Here is a 22,968-nt window from a genome sequence, read left to right on the forward strand (position 1 = left end):
CTTTGACTGGATGGGTTCTAATATCTTGAATCTCTAACATCTCTAACAAATTAAAAGATCCCTGGATAAACTCTACCCGCAATAGTTCCAAAACTCTGGAATAGTCATGGAGCCTGAACTCTATGCAATCCCAAATGAGAATGCCCTTCCTGTCATTCACCCCACATCAAGCTCTCTCTTAAATTGTTGCTAAACTGGCTCTCTCTACTTACAGAAAACTAATGGTCTACCTCTACCTTTTTATGACATAAAATAGGAAGGGATCTCAAAGGCTATGTAATGAAAAGCTACTCATTTTGCAGAGAAAGACCTGAGATTCTAGAAGGTTCAGTAGTAGCAAAATAAATCTCAAAACCAAAATTCAAACCCATGTCAGCAAACTCCAAATTCAGTTCTTGTTTCTTTGCTTTTCTTCCACCAAATTATTAGGTAACTATTTGGTGCAATTTATATAGTGCTAGACCTGAAATCTGGAAGATCTGAAATCAAATGCTACTTTATATACTCTCTGTGTGACCTGGGGAAAGTATTTAAGTTTCTGTGCTTCAGTTTATTCATCTGTAAAATGGGGATAATAGTAACACCTACTTCCTAGAGTTAATTTGAGGATTAAATGAGATAATATATGAAAAGTATAACTTTAAAGCATTATATAAATGCTAACTGTTATTTTTATCTAAAAGTGGGGAGCCCAGCATAAACATTATCTACATTTTCTTTGTGTTATTTAATATTGGGAGCACATTTATAATGGATTTCTTTATACAGGGGAATGAGTTTGCACAGCTGAGTGATTGGAGGGGTGATCAAGGATAACAGATGTGGGGCTATGAGCCTGGAAGAGTACTGTGCTATATTCACTCAAATGTCAACTACCGGTCAAGAACTAAGAATGAATCTGCAGCTGTTCCCAAGAGCTCCCTGAGCCTATAACTGTTGACAGGTTGGCATTAGGGGCACACTAGGCTACTAAACTGCAACTTTAGCTAGACCCCTCTCCTTCAGACAAGGTCACTAGCAGTCATACAGAAAGTTAATCCTCAAGAAGGTACGTAAGAAGTATGTGACATATACTTTTTGGGAATAGTCAATAAAGGAATTTTTGTGCTTGACTAAGCTATTTCTTTTTTGAGAGAATATTTTTATTTTTTAGTTTTAATGGAAGAAGGCAATGGGAGACAGAGAAAGAAAGAAAAACTTTTACTAATTAAAATTATTTATTTATTCATTTTTTTTTAAAAAAAAGGACATGATGAAGCTTTGGTTGTGGCTATGCACTTCCATACTCAGCACAAAGTATCTTTTTCAAAGCAACAATAAGAAAAGATCTCAGTAAGAAAGCTGAGTCTGGAGTTTGAGGAACACCAGTTGAATCTCCTCCAACTGGAGGAGACCTCCATCAATTAATTCAACTTGTAGTTGAACAAGGATGACCCTTAACAGTCTCCCCTGAGAAGTGCATGTGCAGCCTTTGCTTGAAGTTATCCAATGAAGTAAGGAATACCATACCTCTCCTGAAAGACCCTTCCACTTTGGGGTAGCTCTAATTTTTAGGAAGGTTGGTTTTTGTTTTTGATAATCAGCTCAAATGTGGCATTGTACTTTGAGAAATGGCAAGCTTTCTGTTTCATCTTAATTATTTGTGGACATCAGGGTTTAGGAATCAAATTCAAACAAGAAAAAATTGTCAATAAGTGAATGAATCACGGCCAAGGACTTTGGCAGCCCCTTCTCTAAGCCAAGTGTCTGAATTTCCTAATATTTGAGAATGGCATTAACACTTCATTTTACTGAGGATCTTCCTCAGACTGAGCTAGACTCCTTCAATGCTCTTATTGTGAGAATTACAGAACTAAATCCTTCAAGTATTCTATAATTGAAAGTGAAATACTATTTAAGTAAGGGCTTTTGTAAACTTTGGGATGATATCTATATAATAACTCATTTCTATTGTATTAATCTCTTTGAATATATCATTGAATTCAACAATCATTTAGTAAATACTTATTATATGCTGAGAACCAATGTGGAATTGTGACTACTGGGTCAACAAGGAAGATCTAAGTTCAAATCCCACCTTGGATACAGATGATCCTGGGCAAATCACTTAACTTTTCAGTGCTTTCAGTAACACTTTAAGAGTAAAAGTTGAAGAGGAAGTGGTGGTGTGTATTGGCCCAAGGGTTCCTGCTCTGGAAGTTCCCTAGATCCATAGTCTAATCCCTGTCCCCTTCTGTCTACTAAATATATGTACAGTATTGCATATATATACAAAAATAAAGGATGAAATAGTCCCTGCCCTTGAGTAACTTATCTTTTATTGGATCCTTTAGCAAATTACTATACCATCCCATTAACTGGTGTGTTGATTCTGCAAGTTACCATCATATTGTAAGTATGCATGTTTATAACAACTTGCTCAATAGTCCCAAAGAATTCACATAATCTCTGAGCATACCTGATAATGAGGAAGTAGGTTCAGCTTTGGATCAGTCAAAAATCTTTTCTCTAAATATCATTTTCCTTGGGTTGTACCACAGGTCCACACTTGCATTTCAACAATTACTATTCTGTGATTTAGGGAGAGTAGTGGGAGGGAGACCCATAACAGAAGCCCTAATCTGAAAGACCATTAGTTCTAGATTGGTTTGCATCCAGCCCAAAGAGACAAAACTGAAGAAGGAGGAGAGGATGAGGTGGGGAGTAGAAAGTAAAACACTGCTTGGAGGTTTGCTAAGGTTAGTAAAAGCTGATCCGTTGCTGAGGGGGGTCTGTTAGGAATACAGCCACCACAGTAGTTTCATAATGATAGCTCAAAGCTTGGCCTCTAACAATTAAACCTCATCAGAGGTAGAAAAAAATCTATGACTCAGATAAAAATCTCGGTTCATTGCTGATTTGAAGGCAAAGAGCACTATGCACCACAATTTACATGGTTCCTAGCCCAGAAACTGGGTACTCCTTGGATAGCTGTAGAAAGGACATTCTCAGGATGCTCTCTATCTCTCCTTAATCCTTGGTCATCTATCTCAGTATCTAGAGGCATAGAGAAGTCTCATTAAGGTATCTCAAGTCTACTTGAAGAATGAGAAGCATTGGGAGATTATAAGAGTTACCTACAGAGGCAACTGTCCAATCGGAATTATAGTTAGGATGGGGGCGGGGGGGGGGGGGAAACAGCAGTATCATTGGGCTATATCACTGACATTACTGAAGACAAGTACTTAATTTCTTACCCAGCAGTTAAAAAAAGCCACTGTGATTAACATGCTATAGGAAGCAAGGACACATAAAGCCGCAACAACTGCCCAAAAGGGCTTGGGAGACTCAGGAGTTCCAGGAGTTGGACAGACCTCCTTCTCTGAAATAGAAAAAAACACAAAAAACCAGAATGGGTCAGAATCAGCAAGGAGTGGCATCTGAATTCATTCTCTGCTTTCACAACATCATAGCAGGAAGGATGGAGAGAAACAGCACACCCTAAAGCTCCCAGACATCTGCTGCAGAGTGAATGTCTTTTTCTGTATCAGGTATTAGTCATTACTGGAACTCAGGATGAAAATGTAAGGAAATGGTTTTGTGATCTCAGACAAAAGCTCTCCACAAGTTATATTGTCGCAGAGCCTCCATAGACCTCATTATAATTTGGAATCCTTCTTCTCCGTAAACTCTATCCTATATTTTCAGGCTTTTCATGTCAGGCACTATGTAATGGAAAGTGCTAACCATAGTATGAGTAAGCTAAGTGATGTTCCAGAACTTAACTTTCCTCAACTGAAAATTTGGGGAATGGTAAAGTTCCCTTCCAACCTAAACATTCTTTTTTATTCTGTGAAAAGATTTGCAGGCAGTCTGAAAGAATGAATGTAATTTTGGAAGAAAACAGAGGCACATGTAATAACCAAACAGTTATTTTTTACCTTGGGCTCAATTTAATCGTAACATTCTTTATGTATAAGTAGGCAGTAATAAGAAAATGTTGTCTAAAACTGCAATAGGACTCAACAAATGAAATATTATTTAGCTATTTTCTATTTGTTTTTGATCACCAAAATGACTCTACCAGATAAAGCCAATAAAGCCCCCTTGGGTAGCTTACTATCTGTTTCCAGCAATATCTCATCATTAGCTAAGGAGAGAAAGAAAGCTAAAATCAAAATAATGCTCACAGGTAAAATATCAAGAAATAACAAAAAATGTTATTGATTTTTCTTAATTCTAATTCCCCCCCCCCAGGCTGGGGTTAAGTGACTTGCCCAGGGTCACACAGCTAGGAAGTGTTAAGTGTCTTAGACCAAATTTGAACTCGGGTCCTCCTTAATTCAGGGCCAGTGCTCTATCCACTGCCCCACCTAGCTGCCCCCTTAATTCTAATTTTCAAAATAAGGAGTCTACATCTTTAAAATGCAAATGACAATAGCATTTAAAACTTCATAATCCTAATTCCATACAACATTAAAAAGTAGAAAATACAAGTATTATTATTATCCCCATTTGTAAAATGGGGAAACTAAGACTCACTAGAATTAAATCATTTGCCCAATGATCATATAGTTAAGAAATGTCAGAACTAGGGTTTTAATCTGCCTCCTGATTCTAAGTTTAGTGTTCTTTCAGAATCTAAAGTCTCAGAACTGTGATTTGTTTCATTCCTATCAAGAAACCAACCCTAGCAATCACCCAATTCTCTGACTTCATAATACAGATGAAGAAACTGAGATGCAAAGAGCTTAAGTGTCTTATCCAAAATCACATGGCTAGTTATCAGCCAAGCCAACAGTGGAATTTTAATGCATTGCTCTTTCCATCCCTCCATACCACTCTTTTGAATAGGCATACCAGTAGGGTTCTGTAATTCAAAATGTCATTGAAATTTATAACAGAGAGGCCTTAAAGACCATCTAGTCTAATCCCTTTATCTAATAACCAGAGAAACTAAAGCCCAGAATGACTGTCCATTACTTGCAGAAGTCACACAACTTGCTATTAGCAGCTAAAAGAGAAATCTCCTGACTCATAGACTGGAGTATTTTCCCCACATCTCAACAGAAGGTATTGTTGCAAAGGAAGAGGCTGGCACAGGGATGTTAAGAGTCCAAGTCAATGAAGTAAGCACAAGTAGAGCTCATTCTTCCTTTCAGCCAGTTTCTCTCTCAAAAAGAGGTCAATGTTCCCCTTTGAGAATACCTAGGCTGACATAAGAATACTGTATTACCCTTTTAGAATTATGTTATACCTTTCACGTAGATGATGGTTCCATTGATCTTTTCATTGGAGAGATATGGAGGAGGATACATGAATTCAATTTTACAGAAGTAAATATCCGTTTGGTTGACACTCATATTCCAGAGTTGGAATTTCACTGTTTTGTTATCAAAATCCACAGAGCAGCTGAAGTCCTCAGTTGAGGAAAGCAAGGGCTTATGGGTTCCATTTACATAGACAAAACAGACTTCAAGGGCACTGTTTGTTCCCTTTTGGAGCGAAGCTCGAAATTCACTTGGAATTTTATCATAGGTGTAGTTACAGGCAAGGGTTACCGCTTCATGATGATCAGCCATAAGCCAGGGTGGCTGTTTGACCAAAATCTTGTCTAGGAAGGAAAAATAGCATTTATTTAGAACAAGACATGTAAAAAGGATGGGCTTCTAAAATGAAATTTATTCCCCATAAAATAAATAAATCTTTAATAAAGGTAAGCCTTTTTTTTTTTTTTTTGGTTGGGGTAAATCTGTTTGGTCATTGGTGGGAATGGGGTTGTCATGGTTTAAGGAAAACAGGCAAATACATTTCCACTTTTGACTTAAATATGGAGCATTGCTTCCATTCTAACTGGATCTGACTTGTGTTATGTTCTGTTTGATCTTTGAATCTGGTTGAGATTCCTATTATGTTTATGTGAAGCTGAAAAGTGGGGCTGATTGATGATTGTTTTGATCTGAGTTTTAAAGTATAGATATAGAGTACTTTAAAGTGTAGAGCAATATAATTATTCTTCAACAGGAAACTTGACAGATGTACATGAGGAAATTAAAATATATTTCAAGATATTTGGTATTTTATTAATTAGCCTTCCTTAAAGAAAGGATTAAAAAAAAAAGCCAAAAGTAAATTGTTTGCTTTAATTTTTTTTTTTTTTTTGCACTGTCACTGTTGCTGAAACTAACCTCCCTGAAAGAGGTACCAAAATTTTCCCCTCATTTGTTCTTTTTCTTTTTCATCTGGACTTGTGATATTAACTAGGTAGGATGTAAAATAGATGGAGTGCTAGATATGGAGGCAGAAAAACTTGAGTTCAAATCTTTGCTGAAACACTAGCTTTATAACCCTGGGGTTACCCTAGCTTTATAACCACTTAACTCACTTAACCTCAGTTTCCTAATCTATAAAATGGGGATGATAATAGCATCTAACCAACAGGATTGGTGAGAATTGGTAAAGTACTCTTCGATTATTAAAGTGTTACATAAGTACTTATTATTATCATTCCTTGGTATATAAAAATGTTGGTGAAAAAATATCCTCTACGAAGGCAAGTCAACACTATCTGTTCTTCAATTTATGGTATCAAAGTTGCCAGGAAATTGAGAGATCAAATAACTTGTCCTGGATCACCTAGTTAGACTTTAAATTCAGAACTTTCTGATTCTGAGAGTTGGAGCAATAAAACCAAAAGCATTCTGTTCTGCGGTGGAGTTTCCTTTCCTTAAAGAGATGCAGTCACTAACCCCAGTAGATTTTCCTTTTTTTTTTTTTTTATTTTCCTAATTCCTTGTCTTTTTCTTCCTGAGATGCATAAAGATTCTCTAAGTGTGCATGCAAGCTATGGTGACTTTACTGATAACAGTGTTTTAGGAAACAAAAATATATAATGTACTTCATTGTAAAACATTGCACATATACTATATAACCTAGATTTCCATCTTTAGCAAAATACTGGCTGGCATTAGGGTTAAGGCTGGAAGGGAAAAGATTCAGACTATGTTAATATAACTTGGATAGGAAGGCCTAAAGCTGTTTATCAAAAATTCTCTCCTCTTGTTATGTTGTCACATCCTTAGCAGAAGTGGATGGAATTAGTCAATAACTTTCATTAAGTCCTTGTGGGCTAAGCCCTAGACTAATTTCTAACAAAACCCACCATTTCCAGCACCTGTAGCTTTGTTTTTCTGAGATTAAATAGCAGAACTATTTTTAAAGGGGGAGGGAGGAGATGATTAGGTGGCACAGTGGATAGAACACTAGTCTAAAAGCCAGGAAGACTCTTTCTGGGTTCAAATATGGCCTCAGATATTTCCTAGCTCTGTGATCCTGGACAAATCACTTAATTCTGCCTCCATTTTCTCATCTGTAAAATAAGCTGGAGAAGGAAACCATTACAATATCTTTGCCAAGAAAACCCTAAATGAGGTCATGAAGAATTGTACATGACTGAAAAAATGACTAAACAACAATATAGAAAATATTTAATAAATGCTTTTTAAAAAAAAAAACCTATAATTTGTTATCCCAAGAGAGCCATTTCACATGACAAATAATATTTTTTAAGAAAGGAAGAAAATCAGCACAATTGATCAATGTATTGAAAAGTATTGAACATGTGCAATGTGTGGCACCAGTGGACCTCCCACTTCCATGAAAAGATGGGTTTGAAATATCTGCTTACATACCACTTCATTCCTGCTTGATCTTTATAATTTTGTTACATTTACTTTTTTATTTTTTGGTAATTGTTCTTTCTATTTACATTGTTATAGTCTCTCTCTCTCTCTCTCTCTCTATATATATATATATATATATATATATTATATATATATATATATATATATATATATATATATATATATATATATATATATATATATATGCATATATATATATATATGTTTTTTTCTTGGCTCTGCTTACCACACTCTACATGATTTCATATAGATCTTTCCATGCTTCTTTATATTCATCCCACACATCATTTCTTACAGCACAGTAATATTCCATTACATTCATATACCACAATTCATTGAGCCATACCCCCATTTATGGGCATCAATTTTATTTCCAATATTTAGCTATCACCAAAAAAATGCTGCTATAAATATTTTGAGGTATATGAGGACTTTCTGCTAGCAAATATTTTTTGAGGTATAATCCCAGTAGATCTTCATGTTTTTGAAGCCTATATTTATATTGCCATCAACATAACCATTGAGCCCATTGATTTAAAAATGGCTAAATAAATTGTAATGAAATATCACTTGTGCCATAACAATTCTATACATGTGAAGACCAACAAAGAGAAATGGGAATAATTTTTGAACTGATGAACAGTAATGTAAGAAAAACCAGAAAAATTATAAACAAACTAAAAGTATCAAGGTATATGGGAAGAACAACAAACTGAAACTGAATCTTGTATAATTATAACAAAGCTGTTAAGTGACATAATGGCTAGAGTGCTGGACTTGGAGTCATGAATTCAAGAGTTCAAATCCTGTTTCATATATTTATTAGCTGTATAACACTACAGTGGACTCAATTTTTTGTTATTAAAATGATAATAATAACATCAAGTTTGTTGTGAGGAGTAAATGACATAACATAAATAAAATTTTTGCAAACATGAAAGAATTATATAAGTACCAATTATTATTATTAGTAGTAGTATTAGTATATTATTGGTGGCCAATCTGATCCAAAAAAGAATTATGAGTATATCTCCTTCCATTCTTTGCAAAACTTGGGGGCAAGGAGTGAAATGTTATATATAAACTTACTAAATGTGTTGATTAGTTTTATTGGAATGCTTTTTCCCTTTTTTTTTTAAATTTCTTGTTTCAAAGCATGAATATCTTGGTAGAGAAAAGGGGAGGAACATATTAAGAAATCAAGGTTATATAAAAATAAAAAGTATCAATAAAAATTAAGTTTTAAAATCAAAATAGCAAATCAGTAAAACTCCTGAGTAAATTGGCATACTATCAAAGATCTGGCTTTCTAATGTTTTAATTTACTCCTTAACCTACTAGGTTGTGTTGTTGTTTGTTTATTTGTTATATTAATTGGTTAGTTATCATCATGTAAAAAAATTATAAAAATTAGAAGAACTCCTAACATAATATGGTTTGGGTTTTTAGAGGATCTATTCTAAACATTCTGAAAGTAAGATCAAAAGGACTGTTTTAATGGTCTATAAATACACAGAAACATTTTGATCAAGTTAAGCTGATGGATTGGCTCAAAAGGTGCTATAATTAATTGGAACTAACTCTTCTAAAGGAGAGCCACAATCATCTTGAGAAGAGTAGTACAAAAGTACAGAAGAGGCTTAATTATTATAGCTGAGTCTTACAAAGTAATCCATAATTCTATAGGATCTGATAAAGCACTTGCTCATCACAGGCTTTTATGAACATCAAAAAGCTTTGTGGGTTTGACTTAAATTTCAGAAAAAAAAGGAAGCCTGTTTTGTCTTAATAGACTTTTTCTAACTACTTTATAAAAAGGGAGAGGTTGAGAAAGATGATTTTTTCCTTCCTATCTTTTTACCATTGAAAAGCAAAGCAAAATCCAAACTTTTCTAAAAGCCACCTTAGACTCTGAAGATAACCTTTTGGGACCTGTGTTGCTTATGTTTCTTTGGAGGTGGTGAGGTAGTACTTAGATGGGATGATTGGATGCAGCTAAAATTTCAATGTGTACTCATCTCCTTTGCTATAAATTCTGAACTTCTAAACTTCAAACTCAAGTTTCTATAGTCTGGCTTTTCCCTTACTTCTTCAAATGTCCTCCCACTTCATTCAAAAATCTCTGTGTAACATAACACAAACATAATACCAGAGTTCCCAACTACAAGTCTCTGTATATACTACTCTTCCACATGAAATATGGTCCTCTTTCATTTCTGTCAATCCAAATTTAATCCATTCATTCATCCAAAAGGTATTTATCAAGCATAGTATGCATAAGGCACTCTAGGGATACAAAAACAAAAATTAGAGTCCTTGCACTCAAAGTACTTACATTCTATCAGGGGTAAATACTTTGTATGAAGTTAAGTAAATATAAAATAAATTAAAAGTATTTTTATAGGAAAGAGAACACTAACCATTGGGGGGATAAGAAATACTTTGTTAAGGAAGAGATACTTGAGCCAAGGCTTGAAGGAAATTAGAGCTTCACAGAGATGGAGGTGGAAAGTACATTCCAAGCATAAAAAACAGCCGGTGCTGAAATATGAAGATGAGAGATGTCATGTGGTGTACACAGCAAATAAGACAGTTTGGCTGAAGCAAAGAGTGCATGATGAAGAGTAACATAAAAGAAGCCAGTAAAGGTGAATTAGAGGCAGATTGGAGACATTTTCTTAGAGACATTAGTGAGATACTGAAACTTTTTTAGCATGCAATAATAATGCTTGAGAGAGAAGAAAATGAAGAGAGGAGACTAGTTAGGATGCTTACAATATTAAGAAGTGATGGGGTGCTGAAGCAGCATGATGGCTATGTGAGTGGCAAGGAGGTGATGGATGAGAATGAGAAAGAAAAGAGATTATCAAAATAAGGTGTATTGGGACCTATTGCGGTCCATGGGATCATTGTTTGGGCCCTAATTGACTCAGACTGAATGTAAATAGCACCCCATCAGATATATATATATATATATATATATATATATATATATATATATATATATATATATATATATATATATATATATTTCAGACATCTTTTTTTCCTCATTATAATCACCGTAATTATTGTCTTTCATTGTTTGGGTTCTAACGGCTTTGAATGAGTATAAATAGCAATGGTTTTCTGCTTTGGCCAGAAACCATGAGGGTCTTACCCTTTCAGATTCATGTTTTGTGGTGAGAAGGGAGGAATTGGATTTTTTAATTAGGTAAAAGAAGTCATTCTTTGCTTAATTTCTTACTAGTCTTAATCACTGAATGGGCAAAAGTCAAACTGAGATCTGGGAAAGACCTTAGCTTAAAAAGGCCAATGTCTCCTACTACAGTGGGGCCATCCTTCAGTAGTCCTGATCTATATCTAGCCACTGGACCAAGATGGCTTTGCACAGCCCTCCTTACTTCCCAATTCATTTGCAAGTCACAACTTCATTTTTCTTATGTCATGGTCCTCTTTACTGTTTATATGTGAGTCTTAGATTACATGAAGTTCCAGATATTCGTAATGCTTCAAATAAAACAGAATTTTTGGCTTTCTCATTCAATCAATTTCTCTCTATTTCCCCCTTAATCCTGGAAATGGAAAGCATCATGTCTCAGACTAATATGCTAGTGACAGACCCACCTCCTCTTTAATGTCTTCTCTGTCTGATTCATCCTTTCCCAGAAGGGAAGACAGAAGCAATTAAGCCTTTGTCTCTATCATACTAAATCAACTTATTACAAAGTGGAAAAATCAGTCAACCAACCAACTTTTAAAATCTAGTTGATGTCAAATGACTGGCTTTTAAATGACATCTGAGGCATGCAGAGAGGAAGAGGCAACTTCAGATCTCTTTTCCTTCAAACTTCTATTTGACTGCAAAAGGAAGAAAGATGAAAAGCTATTTATAGCTTCTTACCAGCTAGCTAATGGGAGCTTGGATATGTGCCAGAAATAATCAGCAAATCCTTAGTCCATCTTCAAGAAAACTGAGGACTGTCTATTCTCCCATGAAGAAATTGCTTACGTGAGAACATGATACTTCATTACTAATGGACTCATTTCTGTGCCTTCTAACAAGTCCAACCACACTCATAAGGAGAACAAGACATCTTTTATATGGTACAATTGAGGGGGATCAATGAAAGTTGTTAGCCTCCTCTCAAACTCAGTTGGTGCTTGAAATTCTTTTAAAGGGGGCCAACTGCCTTTATCTCTAGAGGACAAAAGTTTAAACTACAGATGTTGCTTAGAAAGGTAATACATTGACTTAAATTGGTAAAATGATGATACTGTACCTCTGTTCATCATAGGGTCACAATTCTCATAGATCATTTAGTTCAAAACTTCTTAAACTATGGGTTGCAACCCCATATGGAGTCTCATAACTGAATGTGGGAATCATGAAATAATTATTTATTATCAGTATATGTTTGATTTGTATACCTATTTTATATACTTATATACTAAGGGTCACATAAAAATTTCTTGTACAAAAAGGGATCATGAGTAGAAAATGTTTAAGAAGTCCTCCAATCCCTTCATTTTATAAATGAACAATCTGAGTTAGAGAATTTAAGTAAGTCTCTCAAAGCTATCAAGTAGAGGGATTAGAATTTGAACTTAAGTCCAATGTACTGATGTTCAGTACACTTATTTTTGTACTATGCTTAGAACAAATAGTTTTACAGCTTACAAACCACTTTCACATATATAATTTCATTTCATTCTCATTACAACCTGTGAGGTAGGCAGGAAAAAAATGTTATTTTTGCTTTATAGGCAAGAAAACTGAAACCTAGGGAATAACTGGACATGCCTAAGATCACAGGACTAGTTAGTGGCAAGTAGACATAGTAATAAAATCTAAGTGTTCTGACTCCTAGTGTTAGCTCTTTCTAGGGTATAGCTACTTCAAGGTCACATTATTGTAATTAACAACTAATTCCTTTCCAAAAATTTTATGGGTAGTAGCAAAGAAGTACCTGAAATTACAAAGACTGAAAGGATCCTCCAGAGAAACAAAAGAGAAAAGAGAGTCTAATGTTGGGGGTTGGGTTTTAATTCATTATTTTACCAAGCACCAGCTCTGCCTAGACTCAAAGAATCAGACTATTTGAACTTGAAGAGATTTAAAGCTAGTTCATCTAGCCTACTCCTTGCTTTTACACATAAGGGAATTGAGATATAGGGCAACAACGTGTCTGGTTCAAGAATACACATTTGATTAGTACAAAAGGCAACAACTTTCTCCATTTTATTCTTTTACAATGTAGAGGAAATTATTTTAAATCACACCTGAACAAGAAAACTATTTCTAAATACAATTGTCTACAATCTGGTTTTGTATACTTAATTAGGTAAGCACATATAGCAGTCTTATTAGAAAAATCTGAGTTCCTTAAATTAGAGATTTTTCTTTAACCCAGTAGTTCAAATCTTGGCTCTACTACAGGATAAGGGAAAATGAATAGAAGATAAGCTGCAATTACAAACCTAGAAGACTGGAAGGATGGTGGTACCTCCAATGGAATGGGTTTTGGGGGATAAGATGATGACTTCTTTTTTAGAAATGTGGAGTAGGAGATGCTTCCCAGACATTAATAGCAATGCCAGGATTTGAATTTACCCTCATAATGTGTCTAATGTAATTCTAGTTATTGTGACTTAAATAGTGTCCCCTTAACAATTCTATTGTAAAAGATAAACATTTGTTACTTTAAATAAAATCTTCTACCAACATTATGATAAAATGTTAAGGGAGGAGGGACAAGTATAACTCAATCCAAGAGCAAGATCCTGGGAAAACAGAAATGAGCATTTTGTCTTTGGCCCTGGCTCCCTTCCCCATCTCAGATTTTCCACTATCTTCAATCCCCAGCTACCTATGCTATGCCCCATCACCCATTACTCTCAGCTAGCTATTATAATCTCTCCTAAAACATAAATTGGGAGGGGAAAAAAGCACATATGTTATCTTCCCAAGAATATTTACATGTGAATAAGGAGTTGTTGAAAGCTGAAAAGCCTTCCAGGCTTGAACTACATTGAATTTAGTTGAATTCATACCTATTTATGATATTCAAGTACATATTTTATTGATGATAAATAAATAATGATGATTATAAATTTTGAAAGACTTCAGTTCAATCAATAAATTACTGTTGACAAAACAAAAATAAGCAGATGTTTCATGAGCAAATTTATTACATGATGTCACCTATTTATGGATATTGGCCTAAGTGTTGGCTTGATTCCTCCTAACACACATAAACAGAAGTATTCCTATATAGGATAATTTGTATCCTTAATTTAAAAAAAAAAATGCCTCCTCCCAACTATCATAAATAACTCAGAGACTTAAACATTTCAAGAAATAAAAGATTCATTTCTACATTCCTCTTACCATCTGCTGCCCTGCTTGGATTCAATTGCATGGCCTTGGCGCTGGGTACCCCTCCCCTTTTCTTAGTCTTTTTGTGTGTTGTCTCCCTTTATTTGCACTATAAGTTCCTTAAGGGCAGAAACTGACTTTCTTTTATTAATTGTATCCTTTGTATTTAGCACAATGCCTGTCACATAGTAAATGTTCAATAAACACTTATTGGATTGGATTTATTAGACCTACCCAGCAAACATTGAGTTAGGAGATTAAAAAAATTAATATTCAACCCTTAGCAACTCAGTATCTAGCACAGTGGCCCTTGAATATAGTAAGTATTTAATAGATGCCTATTTAATTCCAACAAATTTGCCAAATCAAAAAGAATCTTTCCTTGATATTTTATGGCATCTATCCTAAATTCATTTATTCATTCAAAAAGTCCACAATTTGCTGAGAGGTGCAAAAATATAAATGGCACTGTGCCTTTAAGAAATTCACAGGCTAGTAGGGAAGACAAAATCGTGTGCATGAAAAAGTAAAATGCAAAGCATTAATATAGTTGGTATCATAAGAATAATAATACACATGGAAACAGAAATTCAGAGGAAGAATGGATCTATCCTAACTAGAGTATTAGGGAAGGCTTCATGGAAGAAGGAGCATGAGATCTGAGCTTTAACAAGTAAAAACCATGGGGGAGGGTCATTCCAAATGGAGGGAATACAAAATCATGAAGGAGAGAAAGTATAAAAAATTATTCAAAGTTCCAACATTTGGCTAGATTGTAGGGGTCCTATATAGGTTGGTTTCAGAATGTAGAAAAAAAAAAACTGGAATGCTAGACAAAACATTCTGGATTTTATTTAATAGGATATTCCAAGACAAAGAAGACTTAAAAAAAAAAAAAAAACAAAAACAAACAGAGAAAGTAACATGATCAAAGTGATACTTGGAGAAGGGATTGAGGGGTGATATGCCATAACTGTAGGCAGGGAGACCAATTAGGAAGCTATTTCAATAAACTAGCCATGAGGCAATAATAGCCTGATGTAGGATGGGCATAGTAGAAATGGAAAAGAAATAGTCACTGTGAGCAACTTTGAGGAGATAAAATCAAGAGGGCTTTGTGACTGACCGCATATGAGTGAGGAGGTTAAGGGATTATGTTAAAAATATCAACAGAAAAGAAAGAAGCTTGAAGGAAGGGCAAGTTTAGAGGGGAAGTGCAGTTATGAACATAGATTCTTGGAATTTTAGATGTTGAAAGTATCTATATTGAGTTTGAGGTGCTGGGCAGACATTTGGATATTCAGTAGGCAATTGGAAGCTCAAGAAAAAGATTGGGGAGTGAAAAGTTGGTGTTTCAATGGTCAGAATGTGAAACACCGCTGTTCTCATGACTTTGGATTTATATTGATCAAATACAATAGCATAATGCACTGGTATTGGCATTCTGACTAGTTATGCTTCATCCAAAACATAAAACAAATCAAAGCCAAGTGAATATTAATATACTCAATTATCCTTTAGGTCTCCTTACAGCCATACAGGCAAAAAGAGGGAAATATAACAGAAATTATATGATGTATTGAAATATACTTCCTACCATGAATGAATAAGTCATTTAACCTCTTTGGCCTCAGTTTCCATACCTGTAAAAGGGTGGCACTAAGTGAACTTCTTTCCAGTTCCAGGACTGTGATCAAATGATCCTATGAAACAGCTCCCAAAGAACCCCTTCTAATGAATATATTCTGTTCTGAAATAGATTATTTATATTCCAAAGAGTGAGCTTACAAGACCTAAACCCCACCCTACACACATATATAAAAATTCTAATTACAATTTATTAAACAAAGGGACTTCTGAGCTCTATTGTATGTTTTGATAAAACATATTTTTAAACATAATACTCATGGTTTTTGATTTACTGTAATTAAGTTCTGCAAATTAACCTGGTGTGTCCTGTTTTCTCAGCTATAAAGTAGAGGATTTTTTTTTTCTCATGCAACAATTTTGCCCTCAGGTCAACCATAATAAGCTCCCTCAACTACCTTTTTCTCTATGTATCTGTCTCAACAACTCTTCCTTTCTCTTTCCATAAATCTCAAAGAATTCTTTCTCTTCTCTAATGCTAATCCCTTCCATTAGTGTCCCCCTCAATTACTCTCTCCTTTTTGAAACTTTCTTCTCTTGGCTTTGGTGAAAGTACTCTATAATTATTCTCCTCTTCCATTTCCATCATATCTTTTCTGTTTCCACCACTGAATTCTTCTCCTCAACCCCTCTCTGGATTATAGCTGCTTCTTAAAATTCAGATTTTAGACCAGGATTACCTCTTCATATTCTCCCAGGTTTTTAATCTGATCACTTCTGAATAGATGGCTTCCCAATCTACTATTAGAGTTAGGACCTCCAGGCCTGGATATCCACCTGTCAACATTTCCAATTGGATATCTTTTCATCTCTTCAGATTTATAGCTTTCTACCATACTCCTCAATTGCTGCTTCAATTACCATCCCTCAGTAATTTCACCTACTGAAAACTCTGATCATCTTTGATGCCTCCTTTTCCTTACTTCTCCTTACTACTATTATATCTATCTTTGCAATATCCCTCAGATCCATCCCTTTTCATTCCCTTGTCAAATCTTAACCCTAACCAACTAGACATCCACCCCTTTTCATTCCCATCTCTACAATCTTAGCCCTAAGCAATTAGAAATCCATTCCTTTTCATTCACATACTTACCATCTTAGTTCTAATCAACTAGAGACAGCAATAGCAGAAACAGTGAAGAGCTAAAGATAAGAAGAGCTAGATTTGAGTTCTAGCATCTACTCTTCCTTTGATTATGATAAAGTTACTTAATGTTTTTCAATCTAACATTCTTCGTCTATAAATTAAAGATAATACCTGAGCTAAATGTTTCAAATAATTATTATAAAGGAAGTCCTTTATGAACTTTAAAGCACCCTATTCTTATTACTATTTCACATCTGGATTGCTCATTAGCTGATTGGTTTCCCTGCATCCAATATCCTTCCCCATGAGTTCATTCTATATATTGCCACAATTAATTTTCCAAAAGAACAAGTTCCAATATATCATATCCATATTAAAAAACTTTCAGTGGATACCTATTGCTTACAGAATAAAGTCTGACCTTGTCAGTTCGGTTTCCAAGGCCTCCATAATTAGACCTTACACTCTACAATCAACCTCATTTCCAAATACTCACAAACATAAACTTACCATTCCAAAACACCTTGTTCTGTAATCCAGCTAGTCTGACTTCTCCCTACATCAATAATACATTGGTCTCATTGTCCTCTCAATCTTGTGTTCATGCTATTTCTAGACATCCTTCCTTGATGACTCCTAAATTATGTCAAGATTCATGTTGTCTAAGCACATCCAAACCAGAACATCTTGATTCATGCTTATCTATCCTTTCTTTAAACTGGTTTGGCATTTATAGTCTAAACCACTGACTTTGGCACTCAATCATATGATTCCTTGTAATGTTATTCTAGCCTCTAAATGGTGCAATAGATCAGGTCTAGACCTGGAATACAAAAGACTCTTCTTTCTGGATTTAAATCTAGCTTCAGATACTTACTAGCTGTGTGATTCTAGGCAAATCACTCAACCCTATTTACCTCAGTTTCCTCATTTGTAAAATGCTCTGGAGAAGGAAATGGCAAACCCCTCCAGCATCTTTGCCAAGAAAATATTTCAGCTACTAACCTAACTGCACATATGCCCTGTATCAGCAACAAAATTGTAAAACCTTTGAAGGAATTATTTTAGACAACTTAGCACTTCAAATAGAACTCCAGACTCAGAGTCAGGATCTGGTTTAGTCCTAGGCTTTGATTCTTACCAGATTTGTGCCTATGAATGGGCATTCAGCATCCCTAAAGCTCAGTTTTCTCCTCTGCAAAATGGAATAATAAAACCTATAAGTACTTCACAAATGTTGTGAATCTCAAATGAGATTATTTATAAACAATATTACTATTTTTATATGTTTTTTGTATGCTTTTCATAGCATTTAGCAATGTGCTGGGCAAATAATAATATTACTGTTGCATATAATAACTAATATTTATAGAGTGCCAGATTTATACTATGCAAATAATTTTACAATTACTATCTCATTTGATCTTTACAGCTGTTCTGAGAAATGGGTACTATTATAACTCCATTTTATAGATGAGGAAACTGAGGCAAAGAGAGGTTAAGTTATTTACCTAAGGTAACACAGCTATAGCCAAATTTTAACTTAGGTCTTCTTGATTCCAAATCTAGCACTTTATCCACTGTCCCATTTAGCAAGTAGCTTAGGTGTATGAAAGACCTTGTTGAATGAAATATTTTTTTGAGGAAGTGAAACAAATAAGTAATAAACTGTGCAAATAAATCCATTTGGAGTTCAGAGAACAGAGAATTGCTTAATGCTAAGAAAGATGAGCAGGCCTTAATAGAAGTGGTCACTAAAAGGTAACAAGAGTTTATGAAGAACAAATGTGCTGAACTAATTTCATTTCCTTTTTTTCAACATTACTAGGCTGATAGGTAGGGGAAATGTCCTAGACATTGTAAGCCTGGATTTTAGCAAAGCCTTTGACAATATGTGCCATATACTTGTAGAAGGGTAGCCATATTAAGACTTCCACAGGATTATAGATTTAGAGATGATAATCACTTTGAAAGTCATTGAGTCCAACATTTTCATTTTATGGATAGGCAACCTGAGATAAGGAGAGATGAAGGTTCTTGCCCAAGGTCACACAGTTATTAAATCTGTGAGATGGGGGCAATGGATAGAGCACCAGCCTTGAATTCAGGAGGACCAGAGTTCAAATCTGGTCTCAGACACTTAACACTTCCTAGCTGTGTGACCCTAAGCAAGTCACTTAACCCCAGCCTCAGGGGGAAAAAAAAAAATCTGTGAGATAGGACTTAAACTCAGGGCTTACAAATCTAGAACTCTACTCACTGAACCACCCAGCTTTCTTTCTTGGCCCTTCTCCTTGCTAGCTTCTTTTTTAAATTACCTTTTATCTATTTATTTGTATATGTGTTGTATCAATAAAATGTAAGCTCCCTGAAGGTAGGGATAATTTCAGTCTTTATAACTCTGTAGTTAGGACAATGCGTAAAGCATAGGCACTTGATAAATACTTGTATTATTCTTGTCAACTTGCACAAGATGGGGAAATGTTTACTGGATAATAATTTGGATTCAGAACTAGTTTAATGAACAAACTTAAAGACAGGTGATTAAACAGATCAAGAAAGAGAGAATTCTCTAATGAAATAGTACTAGAAGTTCTGCTCTCATCCACATTCTAGTCAATGTTTTATCAATTTTTTTTACAGAGTTTGAAGAAATTGATGAAATGCTTTAAAAGTTTGCTAATGACACAAGCTAAGATATTAGATGATAGAAACAGGATCCAAAGAACTTTGAACAGGCTAAAAGAATGAGCTGAATCTATTAACTTTTCAATTTTAAGTGTTAATTACTTCACTTGTGTTAACAAAAAATCAACTTCATGAGCACAGGATAGAAGAAATGTGACAAAATATTGTTTGTGGGTTTTTTTTTTTTTATGTTGCCTGGAGGAGTTTTTAGTAGATTGTAAATTCAGTATGAGTCAATAATGTGACATGGCACCCAAATAGGTGTGATCATAAGGTGAATAACAAGAACATCATGTCCAGAATAAGGGAGACCTGCTGCATTTTACCACATCTAGAAAGTTGTTTTCATTTCTGAGTGCCATGTATTAAGAAGGACTTGACAAATGTAGGAGGTCAGAAAAGGGTAAATAAGATGGTTTAAGAGACATGAAACCAAAGAAGGATAAAGTAAAAGAAGAAGTTAGTTGTCCAGGCTTAAAAGTCACATAATTATCTTTAAATATCTGAAGGTTATCATGTGATGACCAGTTGCATTTGGCCCCTGATGCAGAACTTGGTTCAGTGAGTGAAAGAGGCAGAAAGATAGATTTTGGCTCAATATATAATAATAATAATAAATTCCTGAAAATTAGAGCTATTCACACATACCTGTATTGGGTGAGAGGTCTTCAAGCAGAAGCTGAATCATTTTCAGGAACTTTATAATATTTTATAACAAGAATCCTTGTACTAGAGCACCTCTAAATCCTAAATGCTAGATCCTAGGCCAGATTTTAGATTCTATAATCCTATGCCAGGGGTTCTTAATCCAGGGTCCATGAATTTGTTTTATTTGACATTTGTATTTCAATATAATTGGCTTCTTTTCTAATCCTATGTATGTAATTTTATGCATTTAAATCTGAAAAGGTTCCATATTCTTCATCAAAGGTTTGTTTCTCAAAAACATGCTAAGAACCCAGGTCTCTACTGAGCCTTAAAGGATAGGATTTGGATAAGCAGAAATGAGAGGAAAGGGAATGACAAATGAAGAGCAATGCTTTTAAAAAAATGATCATAGTCCAATTATGGGAGAGATTAAGGACTGGCTTGCCTGGAGCAGAAGGATTTTGTAGTGGAGGGGAAAGAGCTAGCATTAGATAGGTAAGGGGAGCTCAGTCATTGGAGCAAGGGATTACAGGAAATCATTACAACATTAACATTTTATGGCAACATCTTCAGGAAAATATTGAAATTACTTCCTTATTGCTAGAATCATGGAAGTATAGTACTGCAATATGCCCCAAAGAGGTCAATGAGAGAAATAAAAATCCCGTACATAATAACTATGAACAATAATATTTTTTCATAGTAACAAAAAGCTAGAAACAAAATGGTTGCCCATCATTGTGGAATGGCTTAGAAAAACAATGGAATCTTATTGAACAATAAAAATGACAAAAAATAGGACAAACATAGGAAGACATGCAAAATGTGCAGAGTAACAAAAATGGAACCTAGAAAACAATATAATGCTTATGACTGGGTAAATTAAAACAATACTGAAAGGAAGATAAACTCAGAGTAATTTCCATGAGTGACATTTGTTGCACAGAATCCATGAGTAAAGAGGTTAGAGACTATAAGTGAGAAATGCAGCATGCATTTTCAGGTTTGGATTATTATGTTGCATTGCTTTTCTTTGTTGGAGGTAGAGAAGGAAAGGAGGGCAGAATATATCAGAAAATTTCTGAGACGTGAAAACAGCAGTGCTAAAAAATCATGGCAAAACACTAAAATAAAATAAAATTAGGGAGTTATATTAGATGATCTCTAGGGTCCTTTTCAGACCTAAAACTCTATGATTCTTTGGTCCTAAAATAAATATTTCTAAAATTATACAGTATTTTCTTCTCCTCCTCTTTTTTTCTCTCCTCCATTTTCTTCTTGATCTTTTTTATGTTTTCTTTGTCCTTCTTTTTCTTTTTCGTTCTTCTTTTTATAGGTCTTCTTCTTTATCTTCTTTTTTCTTCTTTATCTTCATTTTCTCCTTGTTCCAATAAATGAGAAAACCACAAGGGAATTTCTTTGAGCGCAAGGAACTTGGTGCCTTGTATACCCCAACACCCTTCACAATCCCTTCTAAGTCTTAATCTTAAACAAATGAATTGAGCCCAGAACCTTGAGAAGACCTACAATAAGGATAGCAATGAAGTAAAGAGACATTGGAAGTCAGGAGGTCCTCTTGGTCCAATAGCAACCTGTCATTAATCTTGCTAACTTTGGATAAGGAGTAAGTCCTTAAGGACTGATGGAATCTTTGCAGGAATGACACTGACTTTCTCTACTACCTCCCTTTCCTTTTATATTATGTGGAGTCAGGTACTCAGGATAAATCTCACAGACATTTTTAATCTCTTTCCTGCCTAAAATTTTGAAATGCTAGAGTTAGGTTAATTATCTTTGCTTTTCACTAGCAACATTGAAGTAAGAAAGAAAATTTTCATCTCACTCAGAATTGTCAAAATCAATCACAGTGGTGTTCCTTCACTTAATCAATGTGGCAGGTATGACCTAACAATAAAAACAAAATTCTTCTATCTTCTGAACCAAAGGAAAACATTACTCATGCATCTAAAGAGCTATATGAGTGAATCTACATCATAGTTAGGCAGTGGTTCATAAAGGAAATTCAATTCCTGTAATTATGCTAACCTTGCATACTGAACCAGCTATGTCTGAATATACCCTCTACACTGTAGCTACTGATACCATCAGTACACTAGAAGATGTTGTCCAAGTAAGCAATATAACTCCCAGTGAAGTCAGTGCTCAAGAGAGACTACCTGTTTGTTTTACTATCGTGAATAGATCCCAGGCAAGCACAAACAGTAAGTGGGTGGTTCTTGACAAACCCTATATCTAAAAGCCATCAACACTACTTCCCTGTAAGCTCATGAACCTGGGATGACGATCAAGCTGATGATAATATGATGATGAGGGTAAAGAAGTAGGAAAAATTATATTGGGAAGAGAGGGGGAGGGAGGAAAGAATAGAGGGAGGAAGGAAGGAAGGAAGAAGGAAGGAAGGAAGGAAGGAAGGAAGGAAGGAAGGAAGGAAGGAAGGAAGGAAGGAAGGAAGGAAGGAAGGAAGGAAGGAAGGAAGGAAGGAAGGAAGGAAGGAAGGAAGGAAGGAAGGGAGGAAGGAGGAAGGAAGGAAGGAAGGAAGGAAGGAAGGAAGGAAGGAAGGAAGGAAGGAAGGAAGGAAGGAAGGAAGGAAGGAAGGAAAGGAAGAAGAAAGAAAGAAAGAAAGAAAGAAAGAAAGAAAGAAAGAAAGAAAGAAAGAAAGAAAGAAAGAAAGAAAGAAAGAAAGAAAGAAAGAAAGAAAGAAAGAAAGAAAGAAAGAAAGAAAGAAAGAAAGAAAAGAAAGAAAGAAAGGAAAGAAGGAAGGAAGGAAGGGAAGGAAGGAAGGAAGGAAGGAAGGAAGGAAGGAAGGAAGGAAG

The 22,968-nt window shown here is 35.0% G+C and overlaps 1 protein-coding gene across 1 annotated transcript in view; it reads right to left on the bottom strand.

The window, feature by feature from the left end:
* The window catches only part of CD28 (CD28 molecule), a 33,393-nt gene that overhangs the window by 8,491 nt on the left and 1,934 nt on the right, over nt 1-22,968 (bottom strand). Inside the window, exons 2-3 of the mRNA XM_074298962.1 lie at nt 5,237-5,593; nt 3,237-3,361 (exon numbers count right to left, since the gene is read on the bottom strand). Coding sequence (XP_074155063.1) covers nt 3,237-3,361; nt 5,237-5,593 — 482 coding nt within the window. The remainder of the gene's footprint in view (nt 1-3,236; nt 3,362-5,236; nt 5,594-22,968) is intronic.

This window comes from Sminthopsis crassicaudata, chromosome 3 (assembly GCF_048593235.1).
Source record: "Sminthopsis crassicaudata isolate SCR6 chromosome 3, ASM4859323v1, whole genome shotgun sequence".
In the NCBI taxonomy this organism is placed as follows: Eukaryota; Metazoa; Chordata; class Mammalia; order Dasyuromorphia; family Dasyuridae; genus Sminthopsis; species Sminthopsis crassicaudata.